The sequence below is a fragment of the Aedes aegypti genome, chromosome 3 (assembly GCF_002204515.2).
Source record: "Aedes aegypti strain LVP_AGWG chromosome 3, AaegL5.0 Primary Assembly, whole genome shotgun sequence".
In the NCBI taxonomy this organism is placed as follows: Eukaryota; Metazoa; Arthropoda; class Insecta; order Diptera; family Culicidae; genus Aedes; species Aedes aegypti.
The window spans coordinates 192,735,320-192,758,117 of record NC_035109.1 but is presented as its reverse complement, the minus strand read 5'-3'; the positions used below and the strand labels follow the sequence as shown (position 1 = coordinate 192,758,117).

The 22,798-nt window shown below is 36.8% G+C and overlaps 1 protein-coding gene across 4 annotated transcripts in view; it reads left to right on the top strand.

The window, feature by feature from the left end:
• Window positions 1-22,798, top strand: part of LOC5575043 (basement membrane-specific heparan sulfate proteoglycan core protein) — a 422,529-nt gene that overhangs the window by 117,292 nt on the left and 282,439 nt on the right. For all 4 annotated transcript variants that reach the window (XM_021849439.1, XM_021849441.1, XM_021849440.1 and 1 more), the window contains exons 3-8: window positions 13,317-13,980; window positions 14,046-14,208; window positions 14,438-14,592; window positions 19,500-19,535; window positions 19,711-20,058; window positions 20,423-20,557. In XM_021849439.1, the coding sequence (XP_021705131.1) occupies window positions 13,317-13,980; window positions 14,046-14,208; window positions 14,438-14,592; window positions 19,500-19,535; window positions 19,711-20,058; window positions 20,423-20,557 (1,501 nt within the window). The remainder of the gene's footprint in view (window positions 1-13,316; window positions 13,981-14,045; window positions 14,209-14,437; window positions 14,593-19,499; window positions 19,536-19,710; window positions 20,059-20,422; window positions 20,558-22,798) is intronic.

Sequence of the window (22,798 nt, the reverse complement as noted above, 5' to 3'; positions counted from 1 at the left end):
TATTTTATGCATGATTTATGATGAAGTAACTAAACAAAATTCAAAATTTACTTTGTGTAAATACTAATTTCGCTAATACTTCGTACAATAATACTAATAACGCATTTTGATTAGTGATGGTGTATAAACGATTAATTACTAAAAGTCAATTATTGAAATTTATTGACTGTACACTTCAAAAAAATATCATGTGATTTACGTTTTTTTAGGATACACATAAAAGAAGCGAGCAGAATGACGTAAATTTGTATTGAATTTTATATACGTTAGTGTCTGATTCGGGAAATGTCGATTATAGTTTCATCATTTTTGCGTCTTTTAACATATAAAATTATATAATGTGTCCAATACATCTTCAAGGACACGTTTTTGTGTTGTTTAATCACCCACATTATGCGTCATTCAGTCATGACGAGAATCATCATTATTTTTAAGAGTGTGGTAGATATACTTTAAGATTGGCTGACAGTTATAGAAAACGGCTAATATTGCAGAGGAATACCATAAATATCCTTCGTACTAAACTAACAAAAAATATTTGAATGTCTGTGCATAAAAAACTTATGTTGCTCTAATATTTTATCGAATATAGCTGGAGTCAGAGCAAAGATTTGATTTCGTGGTTTCCATTAAATTTTACGTTACGTTTTACGTTTTTATCTCGGAATTCTCAAGACGTCAGAGTTTATATCCCGAGACGGGAAACGGGAAATCCTGAAATCCTGAAGACGTATTTCATTACTACACTGCTTATTAAATTCCTGAAAGACTCGAGAATTGATAAGTGGAAAAAAACTTTTACTTACTTTTACTTTTACAATTAACTCTGTTCTGGGCATTTTTTTTATGAAAATTTAGTGTGTATTTTTCTGTAAACATAAGTTTATGGCTGGTATAAAGTATGCCTGTCATAAAAGTATCAATATTTTGTGTTTAAGTCAGCGAACTTTTGCTCCACACTACATTCGAACTTAGTTCGTTTAAGACAATCAATTTAAAACTATTATAACTAAAAATGGGTAACTATTTTGACAAAAGTTTGTTCAGCAAAATTAAAGCCAATTTGTTGAAGATTTATTGTGTGGTTTATATTATTGTTCAACTGCTCTTGTATTTCTGGAAATTTTGTTAATACCATTAAGGTCGAACTTTTGCCCCACCATACTCTATCGTTCTCAAGAAACGCGTAAGCTCTACAAAAAACTCAATGCATCCCGCAAAGGCTTTTTGTCGCGAGCCGAAATGTGCTGGGATAAGTATAAAGGTAACTTAACAGACGACCCAGACAACCAGTAGTCGCATAACAATATACTTAAAAAGTCGTTTACTCGTGCAAATTATATTACATCCGCACAACATGGTGAATGAAATCGTTTGATTAATGCATTTCCTCGCATAAAGCGCTATTTTCTGAGTTCATCAGTGCATTTGGTTTCGTTCCATAGAAACGTACAAAGGAAGTCGAATCAATCCGTAGCAGCTGGCAAATCAACTTTGTTATTATAGACTAAGTCGTATAATGTTACAGATTAATTCGTAATAAAATCTGTACACTCGCATTGTATGTCAATTTTCATCATATAAATTGTGCACATATATCGTCTCCACTTTTGTACGCATAAGGCCTTTTGACGACATCTTATTCGGAATCTTTGCACATATAAGCATCGCATAACTCAAAAGGTAATTGCGTAATATGCACATGCTGGTCGTCTAGGGAACATGATGTGATTGAAAGGTGGAAGCAGCACTACGATGAACACCTGAATGGCACAGAGGCGTAAAACCAAGGCAGCATGAGGAATGGCTTCATTAGTATGGCGGATGAGGGAGACGTACCTACTCCCACAAAAGGTGGTGCCATCAAACAACTTAAGAACAACAAACGAGCTTAGATGGGTGCTATTGGAGCGCAACTTATTAAAATGGGTCCGGACAATTTGGCTAATTGTCTGCACCGATTGATAGCCAGGATTAGGGATACAGAATAGTCATTGGAGGAGCGGAAGGAGGGAGTAATATAATTAAGGCTCAAAAATCCATCATTTAATCCTCAGCAATCTAGGGGTGTGAACTAGACATCAACAAGCAGCCAGGCTGCTGTCAAGCTACAATTTTTATCAAAATGATCCGAGTATGCCTAGGAGTGTGCGGGCATTACTTCGTCACGCTAAACAAATTTATATATTTTTTGCTATTCCGTTTCAAATTAATCAACTTTTCACTGACAATTTGCTCTACATAATGGCTTGCTTTTCCTACCAAAAAAACAATGCTGAAAAGTACTACTTTTCAGCACTGTTTTCGGTGCTGAAAAGTAGCACTTTTCAGTATTGTTTGGGAGGCGTCAGCCAAATATTCCAGTCTATTCTGTCATAGCATCTGATTCTATAGCTGATGCGCGATACAGATGCAAGACTGGTGATATTGTCGGCGCGATAAAAAGTTAGAATCGGTTTCTCACCAGAGTTGGAATTTTCTCAGAATTTATGCAAGATACCCAACTTCGGAAGTGGTGCATTCAATTCGCATTCGGATATACACTAATGCACCCTACTTCTGATGCAGGGTATCTTGCACGTATAACGAGAAAAATCCATTACCGGCGAACTGCATTTTCTAACGGTTGACCGACAATACTGGTTTGGGATCGTCCAGAATTCGTAGAGGTGGCAGCAGAATCCGCTACGGTACGCGTCGTCTTACCTGTTCTGTCCACCAATAGGGAATATAGGTCTGTGAACGAGAAAATTTGTGGTGTAGATACTACTATGTCGCAGCCTACGCGATTGAAAAATACTGAAATGATACTACGCGTGAATGTATGCCCACGTGGTTTCTGTTGAAATGTTTGTTTGTGCTTTTGGAAATGATCTAGCTTAAACGGAGTTTTTCGTAATAGCAAAAAATGTTGTATGCAACTCGTTGCAAAACTCGATTTTTTCAGCACTCGTTGTATTTATCCAACTCGGCGAGCCTCGTTGGATAAATGTACAACTCGTGCTGAAAAAATCATCATTTTGCAACTTGTTGCATAAATAACTATTATGAGACACATTAAGTATTGAAAAACGTATACTTGATTTTATTAATGCGCAAGGTTTTCAGAACTTTTGTGAAATATATTTATTACTAACAAACAGTCAGAAGCTATCTGATTTAACTGATTTATTGAACTTATTGACTGCATCAAACTGTAGAAGCTTTGTGTGAATTTTTTTATGTGTGCATCTTGAAAATGGTTTCCTGTGAGACAAGCAAACAAACAACGGTTAGCACTGGTAGAAAAAATTGTGTTCAAATTGAATGACCAAAATGTTCGAGACCGCACCCCTCAGTTAAAAATGAAAAACCAGTTTTTCTGTTCAAATTTACCGACATCTTCATAAAACTTTATATCGCAATACAGATAGCATGTAGCAATACAAACATGCATTATCGAACCCGTTTGAAAACCACAAATGAATGTGTTATGAAACTGGCTGGTTCAACATGCGGGGCATGATCTTCAATAAATCCAACCAGTTCATCTGCTTCGCTGACGACTAGGACATTGTCGGAAAAACGTTCGAGGTGATTACTGAACAGTGTACCAGGCAGAACGGATTGGAGTGTAAAGTGACATTTTGGTCGGTTTGATAATAGAAATATTAGTAGTAGAACGCTAATGACGTAGTTGTCACAAAACTGATTTTAATTTTTATTACCTTAAATTGTTGTTTTTCATTGTTTGTTCAATACGTCATGGTTGTTCTAGTTCTCAAAATTAATCTGACACTTTGAGGCCCGGTACTCACGCTGTCAGTTCGTGGCAAACTAGATGTTGGTAACACGAACAACAGCGACATTAGCATTCTTAGGTTAATGTACTGTTTTGATTTAAGCATACTAAAATTTTCTACTGAAGAGCTGAAAACACTTTCTAACAATATTTTTGGTGATTTTTTCGACCAATAGAAAAATTGCCATAATTCGTTGAACATTTGCTAGATCTTTTGGCTCCCGTACAATTTGTATGAAATGAAAAATTGCTGAATAAACTTCAAAGTCGATTTTCTCGAAACATTTTTTTTTACTTACACGCCTTTGCTTCTAACTCCTATGCTTATTTTAAATTGAATTCTAAATCATTAGCCCTTGCGCCACATTACTTCATTGTGATGACCATCTTTGAATTCTGAGATATTGCATCTTAGAATTTAAAAAAAAATATCAGGGCTTTTATCACAAATTCTTCCAGAATCAAACAAATAGATTTCACATATTTGTATCAGAAATGTCGCAATATTCACCTCAATTCTTCCGAAAGATTCCAAAATATACATTCCTTCCTCGACACCTTGATATTTAGATAAAAAATATTCGTTATACTAACAAACATCAATAAAACAATACTGCCCTGCTATTTGAGTTTTGAAAGCTGATCCAACATATCTTTATCATCAGATCATAAAAATTGTGACTTTAGTGATCGTTTTTCTAAAAATAACATGACTTTAGTGGCTTTTTGTTGTAAATAGTGACTTCTTAATGACCAGTGAAAATAGTGACCAAGTACGTATGAGTGGCTCGCTACTATCCCTGCAGTGGCTGCTCCATAGTGGTTGAGTTGAATGGGACGATTTCCTCTGCTCGATTCGAAGGGGAAGTGTGGAGTGGATGGTACAAAGTCGTGCGAGAAGAGGTGTGAAACGATCTGTGTATGTTTGAACTTAAGTGGAGTCGGTTTTGCGGCAGACGTGTCGTGTGGCTTATTTCCTGTCGTTTTGAGTGGACTTTGCTTGCTTGTGGAATGGAAAGGGTTGATTTTTGAGGTAATTGCAATTTTAAACAGTCTGATGCGAGGACGTTTTGTCTAGAAAAGTCAATTTAACCCTGTCTGATGGTTTTAAAATTTGAAGAATGCACTAGCTTAAAGGTGCATCCTGGATTGATGTTTCCGTCAGAAGAAAGCCTTCACTGCATATGAAAACAACGTTACGTAGACGACAAGTGAGGGGATCGTTTCCTATGTTATTTTCCAATTTTCACATCCCACAATTTTATCGATGGATAATGGACAGTGTAGACAAAATCAATTTGGAAGCAGCAAACCATGAAACCAAATCCTCCCTCGCCTGCTCTGTTCGCTTGGTCAATTTGTGCAAGGAGAAATATGCCGCATCCAGGTAAAGTCTGATGAGCGAAGAGAAAAGCAACGTGTGTGGCTTTGAATTGAACGGCAATGCTCAGCTAGGTGTCAATAAGGGAAGCAATTTTCGATGAACTCGTCATAGGTTCGGTTTTGTAGGAGGAAGAAGGAAAAATAATGCTATTATTCGTGGAAAAAATCCGCGGAATGGCACTCTTGCACTAATGCACCAAAACCACAGACGGATGTTTGCTAGGATAGGTTCACATTAAGATTTACGTTGCTAGGTCTATAATAAATTTGGAATTTAAGCACAATTGGTTAAAGTGATTATAATATGTATAACAAAACCAAACTTCGAATTTTCAAGTTTGAAGATCTAGAAATCCTAAAAACCGATCGCGTTGTAAATTCCATCGATTGGTTGCATGTTGGTTGTTTGGTTCTCTAGACTCGTGCTCTTGAAAATATGTGGTTTAGCTTCCATTTGTAATCATCTCAAGCTACACAGACCACATGTATTAATCCGATTTTCGTTCCAAATGAGCTGAAATTTACTGTAGGAAAACAAACTGTATAAAGTTTTGACGTTTTGAAGTTTACATGTACACGACGAAACACGTGTCAAATGTACAAATTAAAATTCACGTAAAACTAGAACCATAATAGTTAGACCAAACTAACTGATTTTTCAGATCCACCCTAAGTTAAAACTTTCAGAATCAATTTACTTAGCTCAAATGAAAAGTTAAATCGGAAGTGTCTTCCACAAAGTTGTTCAAAATAACATTTTCTAAAGGTTTGCAGAAGAGCGCAGCCACAAGTTTTCATCAAACTTAAATATTTGAGTCAAAGTTTGAACTTAAATAAGGACCACCCTATTCTACGTTTTTCTTAGATGATGCAAAACTCAATTAGGAATAACTTCTCTGAAGACATCGAACGTCTGAAATCTACGAGAATATAGAAAACATGCTTAAATGTTGATTCGGATCATTGTGCAATGGCTTATAAACTTTTTTTTGCCATAAAAAAATGTGAATTTTTCGACTAAAAACCAGGGCTTCTTTGTGAGGTTGCATACCAGCAAAAAAGATGTAAAATAGACTCCGTCTATCAAGTGAACCATCAACCCAAACTGTAACCAGAAACATCTGGACTGACTATTTATTACAATTTATTCATAACAAACATGACACTACCGCAGTTTCACATGAGTTCAGCAAATCATATAAGCGAGGAAAATGCTGGTTTCATCGGAAATGGCATCGCCGAAAACTATTTCTCTGACAAAATTTTCATAGATGTGTTCTATTCAGCAAAATAAAGAATTTCTAAGAAGAATGCAGCTTTTTTTATGAAATCGCCTACCTTTACGCGCATTTCGCTGTTAAAATTGTTTTTAATCTCAAAATAACTCAAAAATTGACTTGTTTTTATATTTCCTGTTTTGTGGATTATTACATTACAGCGATCTACAAATGATAGTTTTGCGTCTAATGGACCAGTGTACAAGTTCACTAATTTAACGTTTGAGCGGTGCCGAATTCACTAGTTTCTATGGTCACTTAAATAACACGGCACCGCTCAAACGTCAACGAGTGAACTTGTGCATTGGTCCATATAACTCCTAAGCAGAATAGCTAAATGTCGCTATCAACGCTTAAAATTTGCTGAGTTGTACAGGCCAACTGCGATACAATTCAAGCTGTCTACTACATCATCAGTGCATTGATGGCGATACATCGAAAGACTATGGATATCACTGAGGGGCTAAGTTTGGCCGCAGACAGACGTTTAAGCAGGAACAAATTTATTCAAAATTCCTGTGTAAATTCTATCGTGGTATCACCTAGGGAGCAAATTGCTGCAGTACAGTGACAGTTCGTAAAAGCACGTGACTTCATCTTCTCGCTTACCACCCAGTCCAACACCTACTGAACAAAAATATCAAAACAATCACTTTAAAAATTATTCACACAATTGTGATACTTTCACGCCAATTTATTTTACATGAGTAACGATCATTCAAGGGTGTTATACTAGCATTAATCTGTGAATAAATGAAATGCCAACTTATGGTAAAAATTACAATGGATTTAATTAACTTTTACATGAGAAATTATATCCAAAAGGGAACATCACCCACCCAGCGCAAAAAAAGGTGCATAGTTTTTAGCGTTGAGCACGTCGGCTGAGGAAGCGGTTGTGTGTCATGCTGTCAACGAAATGTGATCGGGGTGGTGGTGGGACGCATACGCCACTAACGCCATCTGTTAGCTTATTGCCACTTGGCGATTTGTGGCGGCCATGTTTTTACACAAGTGTCTGAGTCTAAGGGCGCTGCCATAGTAAACGCGTCGAGCGACGCGTCCGCATGTGCGAGCCCGCAAAGCAGAATATCAACATCAGGAAATCCTTTGATCGCATCGCGTTCGCGGACGCAGACGCGTTACTATGGCCTCACCGTAACTTGAACGTCTGTCTGCGGTTTGGCCTTAAATTATGCAAATAAAATGGCAATTTCTCAGTACGATATTTTTGACAGTGGTGTAGATGGATTGAAACACTTTATTGGTCACGCAAAAACGTGTATAGCTTGGACAATTACCACATGATCACTCATTCTGCAGTGATATTAATCTAGAGTTCGATGTCGCATCAATGTTGATGGTTGTCAAATCAAAGTGATATTGATAGCTCGCAAGTGATATTGATAGTTTTACTATATCAACCATAAGCTGATATGACTGATATTGAGCAACTGTACTCTTAAGTCTCTTATTTAATCACATTTATTTTCGTTTCCTAACCCAATAAGAATATTTGGTGTGATTCCTTTTCTACTATAACTTATTAGGTAACATTTTTTGAATATTCAATTTCAATACACTTTTGCAACATTTACCATGCCCACACAGTTACGGATCACCCACAGTGACGGATCACTTTGGCGTTCAACATCGGATAACTCGCTCAAAACATAAACGTTGACGTAAAACATATTTTTCCCATGTTATACTATTTGTCTTCTAGCATTTGTAAAGTTAAGCATAACATTCAACCGCTTAATAACGGTGTATTTGACAAATGTTTAGTTGGTACCACACAGCTATCATTATATGGTCGTTTTCTGTAACAAGTGCCGTCAGCATTCATAAGCTCCCACAAGTGGTAAAATTCATATGTTAAAGCACATTTATTTTTTTTAACATGCTCGTTCGCTTCGATTTAGTGTGAATTCATCTTTAGAAAACAGTTTTCTTGATTGTTGATTCTAAATACCGTATATTAGCACTTCTAACTAGTGATCCATAATATGGACCAGGAAATTATTGTTTACCACGGTTATGGATCACTACCAAAGAATGTAGATTTCTACCATTTTAAGCATTGTATTCGACATTTTCAGACAATAGCACGAAGGATAAAACTAATACAACATCAAGGTTGGTAAATTTCATTTTTTAGCAGACAACAATGGGTGGAAAACTTGGTGTGGAGCGAAAACAGTTCATGCCTCAGTTACTACAATGCAGTATATCACAAAATGGACATTTTTCCCTTGTTTCCAGCTCTAACAATGCTATTTTTTGCAGTAATATGTGACACATTGTTAACTTTCACCAAATCATGCAATACAGATGCGTTGAGTTTGAAATCTCTTGATTTTGCGCACCGATCCGTAATATGTCACAATTTGATCCGTAATATGAAAATTGATCCATAATATGGTTTTCAGAAACCGATGCAATTTTTAATTTTTATGCAATCCTATGTAAATATTACACTCAAATCAGTTAACTAACCGAAGTTCCAATATGAAACGATTCAATTCGTGCTTTTCAATTACAATTCTACGTTTCCCATGTCGTTTTATTGAATTTTATAGGTTGGACTCCACACTATTTGATCCATAACTGTGGGGTCATGGTATCATCATTCTTTATTTCTAGAATAGCTTCATGTTGTTAGCATATATAAGGATCCTAAGTTTATTCAGAAAACAAGTAAAGTCATTAACACATAAAATGAAAAGAGTTTGGCCTAAGTGTGAGCACAGAGAAACAGACGTAACACTTAGAACAAATCTTGATCAAAATCATAGTTGCTAAATCATGTACGCCCAATGCTAAAAACACTGTAGTTGGCTGATGGACCTACATGTGGCGGTAGTGTGTAAACGTCAAACACGAACAAAAACGACGCGAGCGCTGTGGGTGGTTGATTGACCACTTACCCAATATTTGAATCGATCGTTAAAAAGTTGATCGATGGACAGCGATGAGAGTGTGACGTCTGTTTGTCTGTGGTGTGAGCCTTGAGGTACTCCAGATCTAACTAGTATTGAATTTGATATTTTCCCATTGAATTTTACTATTTGCTGACGATCGTTTTAAAGTTGAATTGGTAAAGTATGTGGGTTCAATGGATCACTAATTTCAGTTGAACTTTCAAAACTCCATTTTGATATGTACAACAACAATCTTTATAGGTTCCATATTAAATGCAAAACATATTAAAAAGTTCAATATAAAAATATTAAAATTTAAAACACAGTATAACATTCTAAATCCCTTAGCATAAAAACTCAGAAATTTGTAACAAATCTCTATCTATGGTAACAAACGGAAACGAAACAATCTTCATAAAGCGGTCCATTGGTCCATGTACCAGTACACGAGTACAATAATTTGGCGTTTGAGTGGTACCGATGGAAATCAGGCTTGCGACATATGATTCAAACATTTTTGGATGACTTGATCGCATGCCAGCTTATTTTGGATATACTCTGTTTCCCAGGTTGTGAAGTGGCCATTATATTGGCTATCTTGCGAAATATAAAACTTCATAAATTTGTAAATCTAAAGTTTAAAGAAAAATAGTTCAAGAAGTTTTGGATGATCTGGCCACATACTGGGTTATTATGGATAACTGGTTCGCGATTCTAAAACATAATTTTCGACGCATCAAACATCATGCCAAGTCCAAAGAAAGAATTGCGTGTGAAGATTTGTATCGTGAATTCTAAGTTGAATGTTATCTCCACAGATCACCCTTGAAATCGCAGATGATTTCTGTCAAGCCTCCAGCTGGAAGGGTTTATATGATCTATCATGACCTTTAGTAAATCCCATAAACTCTTTAACTTCCACTCCAATCCACTCTTACTTTCACTAACTAACTTTCACCGTGCCTTTTACAGAGGAAACCCATTTTTGTTATGTATGAATGTTTTAGAACATAAATTAGATTGTTTGGGTTGATACGGAGGTCGATTTAAGTGAAAACATCAACGAAAATTAAGATTTTTGAAAACCACGTTGGAAACTACAACTGACGTAACAATTTAGTTCGAAGATCTTGAGGTTTTTCAGTGAGCGATATTCACGTTGTGATATGTATGCAAATTTCATAATTTTTTTTTCTTTTTCAATCGGCTACAATCATGGATATATTTTTGGAAATGCAATGGAAATTTTCTAAAACATTTGTTTTGCTCACGTATTTTGAATGGTGATTATTTTACCAGCTGTTGGTGGTAAAATTATCACCATACAAAATACATTAGCAAAATAAATATTTAAGAAAACTTCCATAATTTTACCCACATAGTGTAACTAAATTGAACATTTCCATCTTTTTTTTGCTTACGATAAAAACATGTGAAGATTAGGCTATCTTAGTCTGAATTCATTTTGGTTTCCGTGTCCCTTCCAAAATGTCAGAGAGGAACAACCCCATTATTAAAATGTTAAACCCCTGTGGTGTTTTTGTCGACTTCTGGGCCCTTTTTAAAATTAAAGTTCAGTTATGATATAATCGTTATTTGAGCGGGAAAATTTGCCAAAGTAGTTACAAGAACACGATCTGTCGTGTTATTTAATAAATACAAGATTTTATCCAAAACTTTAGGACCCTATTTTCTATGACATCTCCGGATGAATCAATGGATGGTTTCTGAAAAAAAAATCTTCGACCAATCTTGTATATGTTCTGGGACAAATCCATTTGAGCATTCCTGGAAGTATCTGGAACAACCACATAGAATTATCAGAAAGTTCTCGAAGAATCTTTAGAATAAGTAATGAGTTAAACTAACAGCAGTCGCATCGTGCGATCACTCTTGATATCATCTGTTAAGCATTGCTGAAAACCACGACGATTTTTAGAGCAATTTTGATAGAACAGTATACTTTTTATAAGTGCTTGACTGATTCAGAATTTCGTAGGAATTTATGAGAGTAATTCTTAGTTAATGACTGAAAAAATGATTTGATCCAGTGGGGACAGACCTGGTGTAGGGGTTAGAATACACGCCTCTCACGCCGAGGACCTGGGATCGAATCCCATCCCCGAGATAGTCACTTAGAATTTCAGTGACGACTTCCTTCAGAAGGGAAGTAAAGCCGTTGGTCCCGAGATGAACTAGCCCAGGGCTAAAAATCTCGTTAATAAAGATAGAAAAAAAAATAGATTTGATCCAGTTCCTACTGATGTTTTGTGGCATCATTCATAAAAATAGTCAGAGCAGATTATAAAGATTCTATGAAAGTTTTTTTTGTAGAGTTGTTTAAGAAATTCCAGGAGTCTCTGCATGATGAAATATTGTTTAAGACTGTTCAGTTTCTCCTGAAAACTTTTGTGATTAACCTGGTTACTTTAGTGCAAAAAAAATCACAGAATTATTTCTGTTCATCCATTTATTATATAGAAATCGACAAGGAAATTAGAACAACCTCGCTGGTTGTAAAGGCACGCAGGTTGGTCTATTTTTATTATTTTTTTTTTTTAATGAAACTAATTTAAACAGGACATAAATATAAAAGACATGTCATAAAATTTGATCCAATGAATGATCCTAAAGACGAAAAGCTTTCTTAGTTTTGTAACGACTGGCATGAGAATGAAGAGGTTAGAAGCACACCCCAGTGACAAAAACCTATATTTAAAGAAATCTACGTTGCATTTCAGCATTTTTCTTTCTATACAAATTGTAGGCAAGTCAAGAAAAAACAAGCCTGTATTCTAAAAATTTTGCTATGTTTTCTGTTGAGCGAAAAAAGTCACCTGAAAATATTGTTATGAAAAGGACAAACAGTGGAATATATTGATAATCTCATTTGAAAACCGGTCACTTGCACCCTTTTGCGTTTGGCCCTTCAAATATAGTCACTTTCAATTTCTAGCCTTCCATAAGATTGGAAATTTCCTTAGCATCACACGCTATATCTAAACCAACAGATTATGAAAATCGATTGTACCCCGATTTTTGTTTCCGCTAGAGTTCAGTAATTGGGTTATATATTCATGATCAGCAGATTTTAAAATATTCCATCGGTGAAATTTTGATTTTTTTCACTTTTTAGCTACTTTTCCATATACAGCCAATGAAAATCACGTTTTCTTACACATGTCAGCCCATATAAATTGTATGGGAAAAATTTAGAAACCGATAGGAAAAATCGATAGAATATTTTGAAACCTTCCGATTATAAAATAATAGACCAAATACTGATATCTAGCGGGAAAAATCCGAGGTGCATTCGATCTTCATAATCTGCTGGTTTAGACATAGCGTGCATCACAAATACTTGCCAACGTTTGTCCTACCCAGCGTCTCTGATTAAACTCGTTTTTTCGATTGTACATGAGACAATTATGCGTATAATGGCAGTATAACAGTTCACTTTCGGGCGTTGCAGGATTAACCACGTTTTGACCCAATATGGTAACCTAAATCACGTGCATTTGCACATTCTTCTATCTAGTAACCATATGGTTTTCAGCACCGCGAGTGTACCTTGAATTAGATCAAGCTATCATTGAAAAATTATCAGTAAAAAATTGATCATTTAATTTTAAGTGTCATTTAGATAGGAACAAAATGGATTTTCTAAATATCAAAACTTCCAGAAACCCTCTTCAAAATTTTCAATTACTGTTGGTCATTAAAGTGCCGATATTGAAAAGAACTTCAAATTGCGAGATACATGTTAATCTAGATAAAGAACAAGAAATCGAAGCTTTGCACATCTATTAGGACCATCGAGGTATCAATGATAATCAATTTTAACTAAAATTCAATACTTGGAAATTGAAGAAAAAGCTTTGAAAATGAACTTTTTACGGATTTATTTGAACATGTTCTATAATTCGTTTTCTTTTTTCTCTCTCCCAACAGCACCCCCACGATGTGGATTTGGTGTTCGACGATATCTCGTCGCCAATTGCGAGCAAGGTCGTCATCGGTGGTGAACAGCGGCCTCAATCGCAGTCCTCGTCGGTGAGTAAACGAAGTGCCGACCGCCACAACGTCGAGGAGGAAAGCCTCTTCGATTTGAGTGGCTTCGATAACAACAATGTTGCGTTGGCCGACGACGACGCGGACGAGGACGAAAACGACGACGAAGACGACTTCGGAGAAGCTGACGCCCTGGCAGAGGCCGCAGAACCAGAAGCTGAAAGTCCGAATTGGCTGGTGCGAAGTGTTCACAGAATTAAGCGTAGCATAGATAATCTATTAAGTGGGCCTGACAAGACCGTGAAACCCGCCAAAAACAACAACAAAAAGAAGAAAAAGAATCCGAAGAAACCACTTAACGGTAGTAAAAAGGCAAGAATCGAAGGAGATTTAAACGCTGGCAAGAAGAGCGCCAAGAAGAGCCAATTGAGTGAGAAACGGAAAGGTGAAAATTTGAAAAAATCGACACGCACCGAAAAGAACAAACGAAAGCAAAACGCCGACGCGCTTCGACTGAAGCGACAGTTCGACGAATCTGCGTACGACGATGAGGACAGAATGTCTGGCTCGGGTGGATTGCCGGATCGTGGGTTCGAGAATGCTTGTGAGTTTCCGACGTTCGATGGATAGAATCGATACACGATGATTGATGTTTGTTTCTGTTTTCAGATAAGCTGACATTGACGGTATTCGAGCCCTACGATCCAGAGTTCGAAAACAAGGAGAGCAACCAATTCAAACAGGTCGCTAAGACTGTGGCGGAAAAATTACATGCTCTGCTGAGCGACTTGGACTTGAGTGCGGACTTTATCATCACGGTGCAAGAACTAGAGTAAGTTGTTGTATCTCCTTATTTGTTCTCTCCTGAGAAGGCTCCCACGAGTGTATCTCAAAGCCAAAGCCAAGCATTTCTTAGCGTGTAATTGCATACAATCTTGCATTCAATTGAACTCTTTCTCCCGGAATGCTCCGCTCTCTGTCTCTGCGCGTCGCGTTACGCTCTGCAGAGATAAAACACAAACCATGTTTCTCCACGCTCACCACTCACTCTCTGTTTACAGGCGAAACTCAGACGATACGCGCGAAACTTTCGTCACGTTTGAAATCAACGTGGACAAGAGCCTGTCGAGGAACTCCATTGATAATCACCTGCGTTTGGCCATCGAGCACGGTTACGAGAACTTCGACATGAAGGGATACAGTCTCACCGCGGAAGGTAATTCGTTAAAAAGTTTAGCTTGGTATTTGGTGCATATCTTTTCAGGAACAACTTGCAGATTGAACTTGCGTGTACGCGTATGCGTATAAAAATGGGGTACGTTTTTCTGATACCATTAAAAAATCACTTGGCCCAGTCTGTCTGAACATCGACCAACTATCCTTGAGGGATTTTCTATGGAATTGTGGTGGGATTATCGGTGGTATTCTAGGAGAATTCTCTGGGGAATCTGGGAAATTTACTCAGTTTTTTAAAGAATCCCTGAATATATTTTTGTAACAAAAAATACACAGAAAAAAATTATAGACGATAAAATCAAGAATTACTTATAAACCCAATGAAAATAAAAGCATTGAGAACAGAGGTATTATTTATCACTGACATGCCGTGGGGTACCGTTTTGATTCGAATCGCGGACATTCTACTTTATATGGGAAAGATTTCACTCGAAATGTTTCAAAATGTGCCGTACAAAAATTCCCTATCTGAAAGATGATTTTTATTAACATTTTACAAAGCGTTCCATGAAAATTTACAACGTTCAATTAGTTCTGACGTCTTTCTAACGGTTTAGTGCGTTTAATTAATTATTCGAATAGTCTAATTGTGTGGTGGTGTGTGGTGGTGACCAATCGATTAAATTTTCAGCTCAAACGGGTGTTCGGTTAACTAGATTTGTGCTCTTGAAAATTTGTGGTTTGGCTTCGATTCATCTTCACCTTAAGAAGCGTACGCACGTAATGAATAATTATTGTATGTTTTGTCTGGCCGTATCGTGCGCCTATATAAGGCGCACACATTGAATTTGTAAGAATGTAGTTTCTTACGTTTCTCCACCGAGTAGGCATGCTGCCTCTCAGTGGTAATAAATTTGTTAAAGTGAAGCCGTTCGCTTGATTTGCCGTCCGTTTTATCGTAAAAGACACAACGTAGGAAAGACGTCCTGGCCGAAACAACATATTAACAATATATTCATAAGTTTTCGAAGAAAGTGGATCTTGAGATTTGATCCTTCAAACGTTACCATAATGATTGACTGTAACAAGAACTTCCCGTGCGGCTTTCATAGAGGCTGTTAGCTTAATACTAAATAACGTTGCAGATGAAAGGCACACAAAACACCCAACAGACCAAAGAAGAGTGCTCCGATTGACGAAAAGCTTCTTCTGACTGGAAAGGAAAGGATGGTTTTCTGCGTTACACTTACAATGCGTGTAAATTACCGCCGCCGCTAGCGCACGGTTATGAGGCCCACAATAGAACACATTTTTCTATGGGAAGCGTGCGGGTGGTCATTGGTTTTTCAGTTCTGTCGCCTAAACGGTAAAAGATACCACTTTGGCGTCTATGGACGAAAGTTATAGTATGGATTGATGAAACAAAATATATTTTTTTGAAATTTTTTCATCATACAGACGATACTTTTTTCGCTATTTTTCCGACAATTTTCTCCATGGTGAAAAATTTTCAGAGAAATGTTTTTGTTTTTATATTTTTAATAGATCACTGAGAAAATTTCTTTTCGATTTGACTAAAAAACTTTTGTTCTACGATGCATAGTTCAGGAGATATGAATTTTCAAAGTTTGAGGTATATAGAGAAATCGTGAAAATTCATCTAGAGTTTTCCGGGAAAATAGGCCACTACATTTTTTTTGAATTTCACTTTTGGTTATGTATCCACGAGCTCTACCTCTGGTGAAAATTTCATGCAAATCGGAGAACCTCCGGCCCAAATTGTCCGATAATAAAAAAAAAATCCCAAAATGTTTAGAAACCATTTCTGGTTCATAGTGGGGTAATAGTTCGAATCAGTGAGGCAAAAATTCAACCCATATATGAACTTACTTAAAAAATTGGCAAATTGCTCAAAATCCACATTTTATCTTCATATTTAGTGAAATTGACCTGATCGTGTGAAAAATGTCATCAAAATTTTACATTTTCACTTAGTTTTGCGAAAAACGGCTATTTTTGGGTATCTATATAAATAAAAATAGAGTGGTGTTTGTATGTCACGAAATGGCTTGCGAACGAGCCACCAGATTTTGACAATTCTTTCACTAAAGTGTTCGTGAAGTGTTGCGACGTGTTTGTGTGTATGAAAAGTTCAGAAAATTTGCCGAGAAAGTCGAAATAACGAAAGTGAACGGAACTATTAATTTGTATGGGACGTTTCATGGCGTTTTTCAACAGCCTACTTGATAGCAAGACGAAGTTTGCCGGGACCACTACTGCCCATACTCGCATAACAGTCCCATTTTCTATGGGTTTTCCTATATAAATGGGACTGTTATGCGAGTATGGGCAGACTAGTATTATAATAAACTCAGTTTAGGCAATTTTTTGATGAAAATTTAGTGAGTAATGGTTTATAGTATGCCTGTCATGAAGGTATCAATATTTTGTGTTTTTTTTTCAGTGAACTTTTGCCCCACCTGCGAGCAACAAATTATTAAAGACAATCAATTTTGAAATTGTTATAGCTAAACGAGGGTAAATATTTTGACACAATTTTGTTCAGCAAAATTATAGCCAATGTGTTGAAGGTTTACTGTATTTCATTTCAACTGCTATTGTTTGTATCATTGTATCAAATGTACAGGATATACCGTTTTGTCTCAAATTCCGAACAGACTCATATTCCGAACACTCGGTTTTCGTATGGCGATTTGGTTGAAATTTTTCGCTGAAATATGTCATCAAATTACAAGGAACTGACAGTCAATTGCATTTCAATTTTAAGGTCCTCCAATCTATTTTATACCTCGGGAATGGTGATGATTCTCTAGTTCCACATCAGTAAAACTAGCTCAGATAAATTTATTTGCAAAATTATTCATTTGAATACGATTTATTCGTGCTGTTCGGAATTTGAATCAAGGTGTTCGAAATTTGAGACAGAATGAACAGAGTGTTCGGCATTTGAATCAAAATGAAATTCCATACTTGTACGTAAAAACAATACTAAAATCAATTATATCAACATTATTAACGGCACACCCAACAGCACCCTCTTCCAGCAGGCTTGACGGAAATTCATTTGCTATTTCAAGGTTCTTCTGCGTTATAAATACTAAACTCAGAATTCAGGACGTAAATACATTTGAACCTTCATTATACTCGATTTGCATCTGTTATAAAAAGTCAAGTGTTCAGAATATGAGATATTAGCGCATTTGCTCAAAAGGACACGCGGCGTTCCCAGGAGGAAAGGTACAACCGCGACTTTGCTCCTTTTTTACTTCATTCTTATGGGAGATAACAATGCGGTGTTTCATTAAACGCGGCTGTTCCTATCCTGGATCATTCGCCGCGTGGAATTTTGGGCGAATGCGCTATTTTGGAAACATTACAAGAGCCGCGCGGTGTATCACATCCAGCCAGGCTATCGACATGATGGAGACACCATCTTCTATGGTGACAGCGGGCTCGATTGGCTTGTCAGATAGATCGGGCCCGGGACATACTGTCTACCGCAAATCGCTGCAGTTGATATAGGGCATGTCCATTGCCTGCATCCAGCGGACCAGTCAATATTAAGGGCCCTATTTCATAAGTCGAGTCGATCAAAAACAACTCGACTGGAGTCACTGTCGACCAAAAATTTCACTCGACTCGGCTCTGTCACTCGAGTTTATCGACAGTTGTCACTCTATGTGACTGGATTACTATGGCAGTCGACGGGTGACATCTGAAATATACCTGCTCACTTTGATCGACAATGACTACAAACGAGTCACATGAATCCGCTCGATTTACAAAATAGACTCCTAAAAGTCAAGTCGAAGAGTCTCGGATCACAGTGGTCCAGATTGGAACAATCATGGCAGAAATTACGCATTCTTAACCTTCCAGTCGTCGCGCGGTTTGCTACCGTCAGAACCACCACGCTGCTGTTGTGAATGAAAAGCGAGGTTTTTTCACCAGTGTTGTACAAAATACAACAGCGCGACGGCTGAAGTGTTAATATTTTACTATTTTCAGCTATTAAAAGTGTTATGTACCTGAATAAGGGTTTTTTTTTGGACATTGTCACAATTTTGTGGTTCTCATGGAGACACAATTCTAACAAAAATGCTGTTTTTCATACATATTTTTGCTCTCAGCTTTTTGAAAAAAAAATATCGTTTAGGCAAACTTAAGCAAGAAAGATCTTATTTAATTCTTTTCATAGTCTTAAAAGGGCATTTGGACAAGATATCTTCGCGGGGAGTAGCAGGGAAGGATTTGTATGATATGAAGAGGCTCAAGTAACAAGTAACAATTCAATGAGCTTATCAACACTTGAATGTAAATTTGCAATCTTGGGTGCTGCATCTTTATGAGAATGAGTTATGCTGCAACTCAAATTTGCATGCATGCAAATTTGGTGAAAATGAATAAGTTTAGTTTTGAAGCAAAAATTTAGATTTTTGAACATTACCAGCTGTTTAACTTCCGAACATGTAGACAAATATTTTTTCTTTTTGAATTCTCGTACGTATTATTAACTATCTGATATTGTAGATGAATGTTTGACTCTGTTTTTCAACTTAAACTGAATTCGGAAATAGTTTTTTTTGCGATCATTTCTCCAAACTATGTTGGGTTTTCAATGTAATTGTGCAGACATATTGCTGTGCAAAAAATTATAAATTTACATCAGTCAAAAAAAAATGTAAATGCAACAATTACGAGCACACGATTTCAGAAAATAAATAAGAACCCTTGAAAGTTATTACCAGGCCCTTTTGCATTATATATTTATAGGGAAATCTTTATTGCCGTAAATTTCCATCTGAAGAAGCTCCCCATTACGATTATGCTACATAATATCCAGGAAAGCGAAATTAGTTTAAAAAAATATTACAATTAATGCACTTTGATTTTTTGTTAATTCCATCGTTTTGATTTTTGGTTTAGGCACATTGGACGAGGACTACGGTGAAATTGATACAGGTATATTTTTTTCTTCTGAATCCACCTTCATGAAACATTACAAAGCGGTTGCACTCGTTTAGAATGCAATCCGAATAACCACGCATTGAAGCACTAAAAAAAATGCTTGTACATCATCACGGAACTGTCGACCAAGGATTGGAAAAATTAAAACAAACATTCTTTTCGTACTCAGATTACCCCGATCCAGGTCCTGATAAGCCTCTTGATGCTTTTCCCGAAGAACCTTTCATTAGTGAAAAACCATACACGGTATCGACTACCGAAGACGAAGTCGTGCATCATATGCCTGTCATTCCCGATCAGGACGAAGACAACGAAATCGATGATCCAATAAAGGAAGCTGTAACGGAACTTTACGTTGAAACATCAAGCCAACAACCCCTCTATGCAGTAGATAACTGCCGTGGAGATGATAAGTTCCGATGCGGCAAAACGAACGTATTCATATGTGAAGTTCAAAAATGCGATGGACACACCGATTGTCCCAACGGCGAGGATGAGGATCCAAAAGATTGTTTCAGTGGGTTTCGTCAAAGTTTTACCAACAGATGTCCTGTTCAGCTAACCATTGTCGCTTTAAATTCACATTTTTGCTTTTGCTTTTGACTTCCATTGCGTGTGTATAAGTGTTTTCCGAGTGTTTGTTCAAAGTGTGTCGCCCAAATTTCATGATTTTGCCCGCATTCATTGAACTACTATGCAGATAATAAATCGATCATCGATATACATAGCACTAAACCATCGAATTTAACAGCCAACCAGAGCATTGTTTGTGTCATTTAAATATAACCTTGAAACATCCTCAGCTTCGATACAACATTGAATGTATTTTGTGTAAAGCTTATTCTTACATCACAATCTTCTTATTTTCTTGTCTTTTGCAGTCTGCAACGACGAGGAGTTCAGCTGTGATAACAACAATAAATGTATCCACAAATCACAAAAATGTGACGATGTTCGGGATTGCGATGATGGCACTGATGAACTGAACTGTTCTACAGAGGCTCCTATATCAGAAGGTAAGTCAATATCGATTGTCTCTCTGGTCATGTATAACATAACACTCAACAATTGAACTGTTACTTTATTTTTTATTTCAAAATATATATGTATGAACCTACATATTGCCAAACACAACCTGTTACTCAAGGTCGGGGTCTTTCGCGGCTAAAAAGTAAAGACATGCTGAAGGTGTCTGGGTTCGACTTGCAGTCGGTCCAGCATCTTTTCCTAATGCAAATTTTCTTGACTTCCCTGAGCATAGAGTATAATCGTACCTGCCACACGAATGCGAAAATGGCAAATTGGCAAAGAAGCAGGCTCTGTTCCAGTAAGGACGTAATGCCAAGAAGAAGAACTCCAGGTCACTTATGGTCCTATGGGGAACTTTCTTCAAAATAAGCACTTTATTGCCCAGGCTGCCAACGTAAGCGTCTATATTGACAATTTTAGCACTCAGAGTATGATTGCAATTACAGTCAACTCTGCTTTACTCGATATTTCCTCTAACTTGATGCAATGCGCGGTCCCTTCAATTTGGCATACTTTGATGCCTTCCTTTTCTTCTTCTTCTTTTTCTTCTTCTTTTTTTCATTACGTCCGGAATGTTTCTTTAAGTCAGGCCTGCCCAACGTACGGCCCGCGGGCCGCATCCGGCCCGCCACTTCATTGTGTGCGGCCCGCGAGGAGCTTCAAGATCCTCTTCATATCCAACCCTTTTGCTCCTCTACTAAATTGACTTTAAAACATTCCAGACCTGATTGTTACAACTTTAGATTCTACAAGTTTGAGCTATATTTTAAGAAGAATCTATAGATTAGTTTTTGATCTTTCTGAATTGAGCAAGCAAAACAGCACTGTTTTTAATGACCCAAAACGCTTTACTTTCGAGAAAAAGAAATAAGTTTTATGAGGATTGAAAACAAATAATATTGCAAACAACTTCTTTCACTATCAATATACAAGTCTGATTTTTATATCAATGTTTTCAACAAAAAGTGTATGCCCTCCCCTTGGTTATGCGACCTTGCCGCGATGGGAGGGCATAATCCATTAGTCCATATGATGGAAACCAAAGGCGTAACCTGTAGTGGTGGTATCACATTTTGGCATTTTTTGCTGAAAGCCGCGTCATAATTCATATGGCATAGACGCAATAATATCTCGGATGTGATCCAACGGACATTCTGCGTCATTGATAGAATTGATGCCCATTTCAAATAATTAATCTATTCGAAGTGGACATTAATACTATTGGTGACGTTCAGTTTGCCTTTTGCTAACCAGAATGATCCGTAGCCACTCTTACTATTAGCTAGCTAGATACATCGTTATCATATACGACGTAGGGAACTCTTAGGAAAATGACTAGTAGATTCACTGAGTAGAAATAAGTGGCGACAATCTTATTTTAATATGGTTTTTACATTGCCATAATAAGAAATACCTCTTTTGTAACAGCGGTATAAATAATCTAATTCCAGCTTCATTTTCGCAAAATTTACAAGCAGAAAGTAGGCGTTGTGAAGCATTGCATTTGCCACCGAAAAGTGAATCTTGTAGGAGACTGTTATAGAAGCCTAAGGTAACTTTACTCTTCAATATTCACTATAAAAATGACTATGGAAAGTAAGACGCTGAGATCGATCATTAGGGTACACTTGCTAGTTTCGAAAAATTGTTGAACAGACAAGGAAAGCGACTTTTTTCTTTAAGGATATATGAACGTAATGACCAATAAATACTTTTAACAACAAAAAATGAAATTAACTAGAACTACTAAACAGCCTAATTTTGTTAAGACTTGACGACACTTGACATTTAAGACTCTAGTCTTACGTTAAAGACAATAGTAATCAGAATAGCACTTGAATGACAAATTATTCAAAACCATTTCGACTAGACAGTATTAGTAATGCACTACTATTTAAAACAAATTCTACACTACTATTTCAAACAAATTCTAATGGAGCTGCTGATTTTCATAATGCTTCTTTTTCTCAGAAGCAAGGGAATATGGGTACTTTTCAAAAACTACCACGTCACAATACTAATAAAAAACAGTGTTCATGTGGGCGCCATTGCCTAGTCCGTCTGAGTATTGGTCCTGGTAGAGGGGAAACTTGGCAAAAGCCAGACCGAGGGTTCAGCCTTGACAAGTTAAGCTGTCAGGCAGCTCCAACTGAATACCACACAAAAAAAAAAAAAAAAAAAAAAAAAAAATGTTTTCAACAAAAAGTGTATGATAAAACACAATCTCA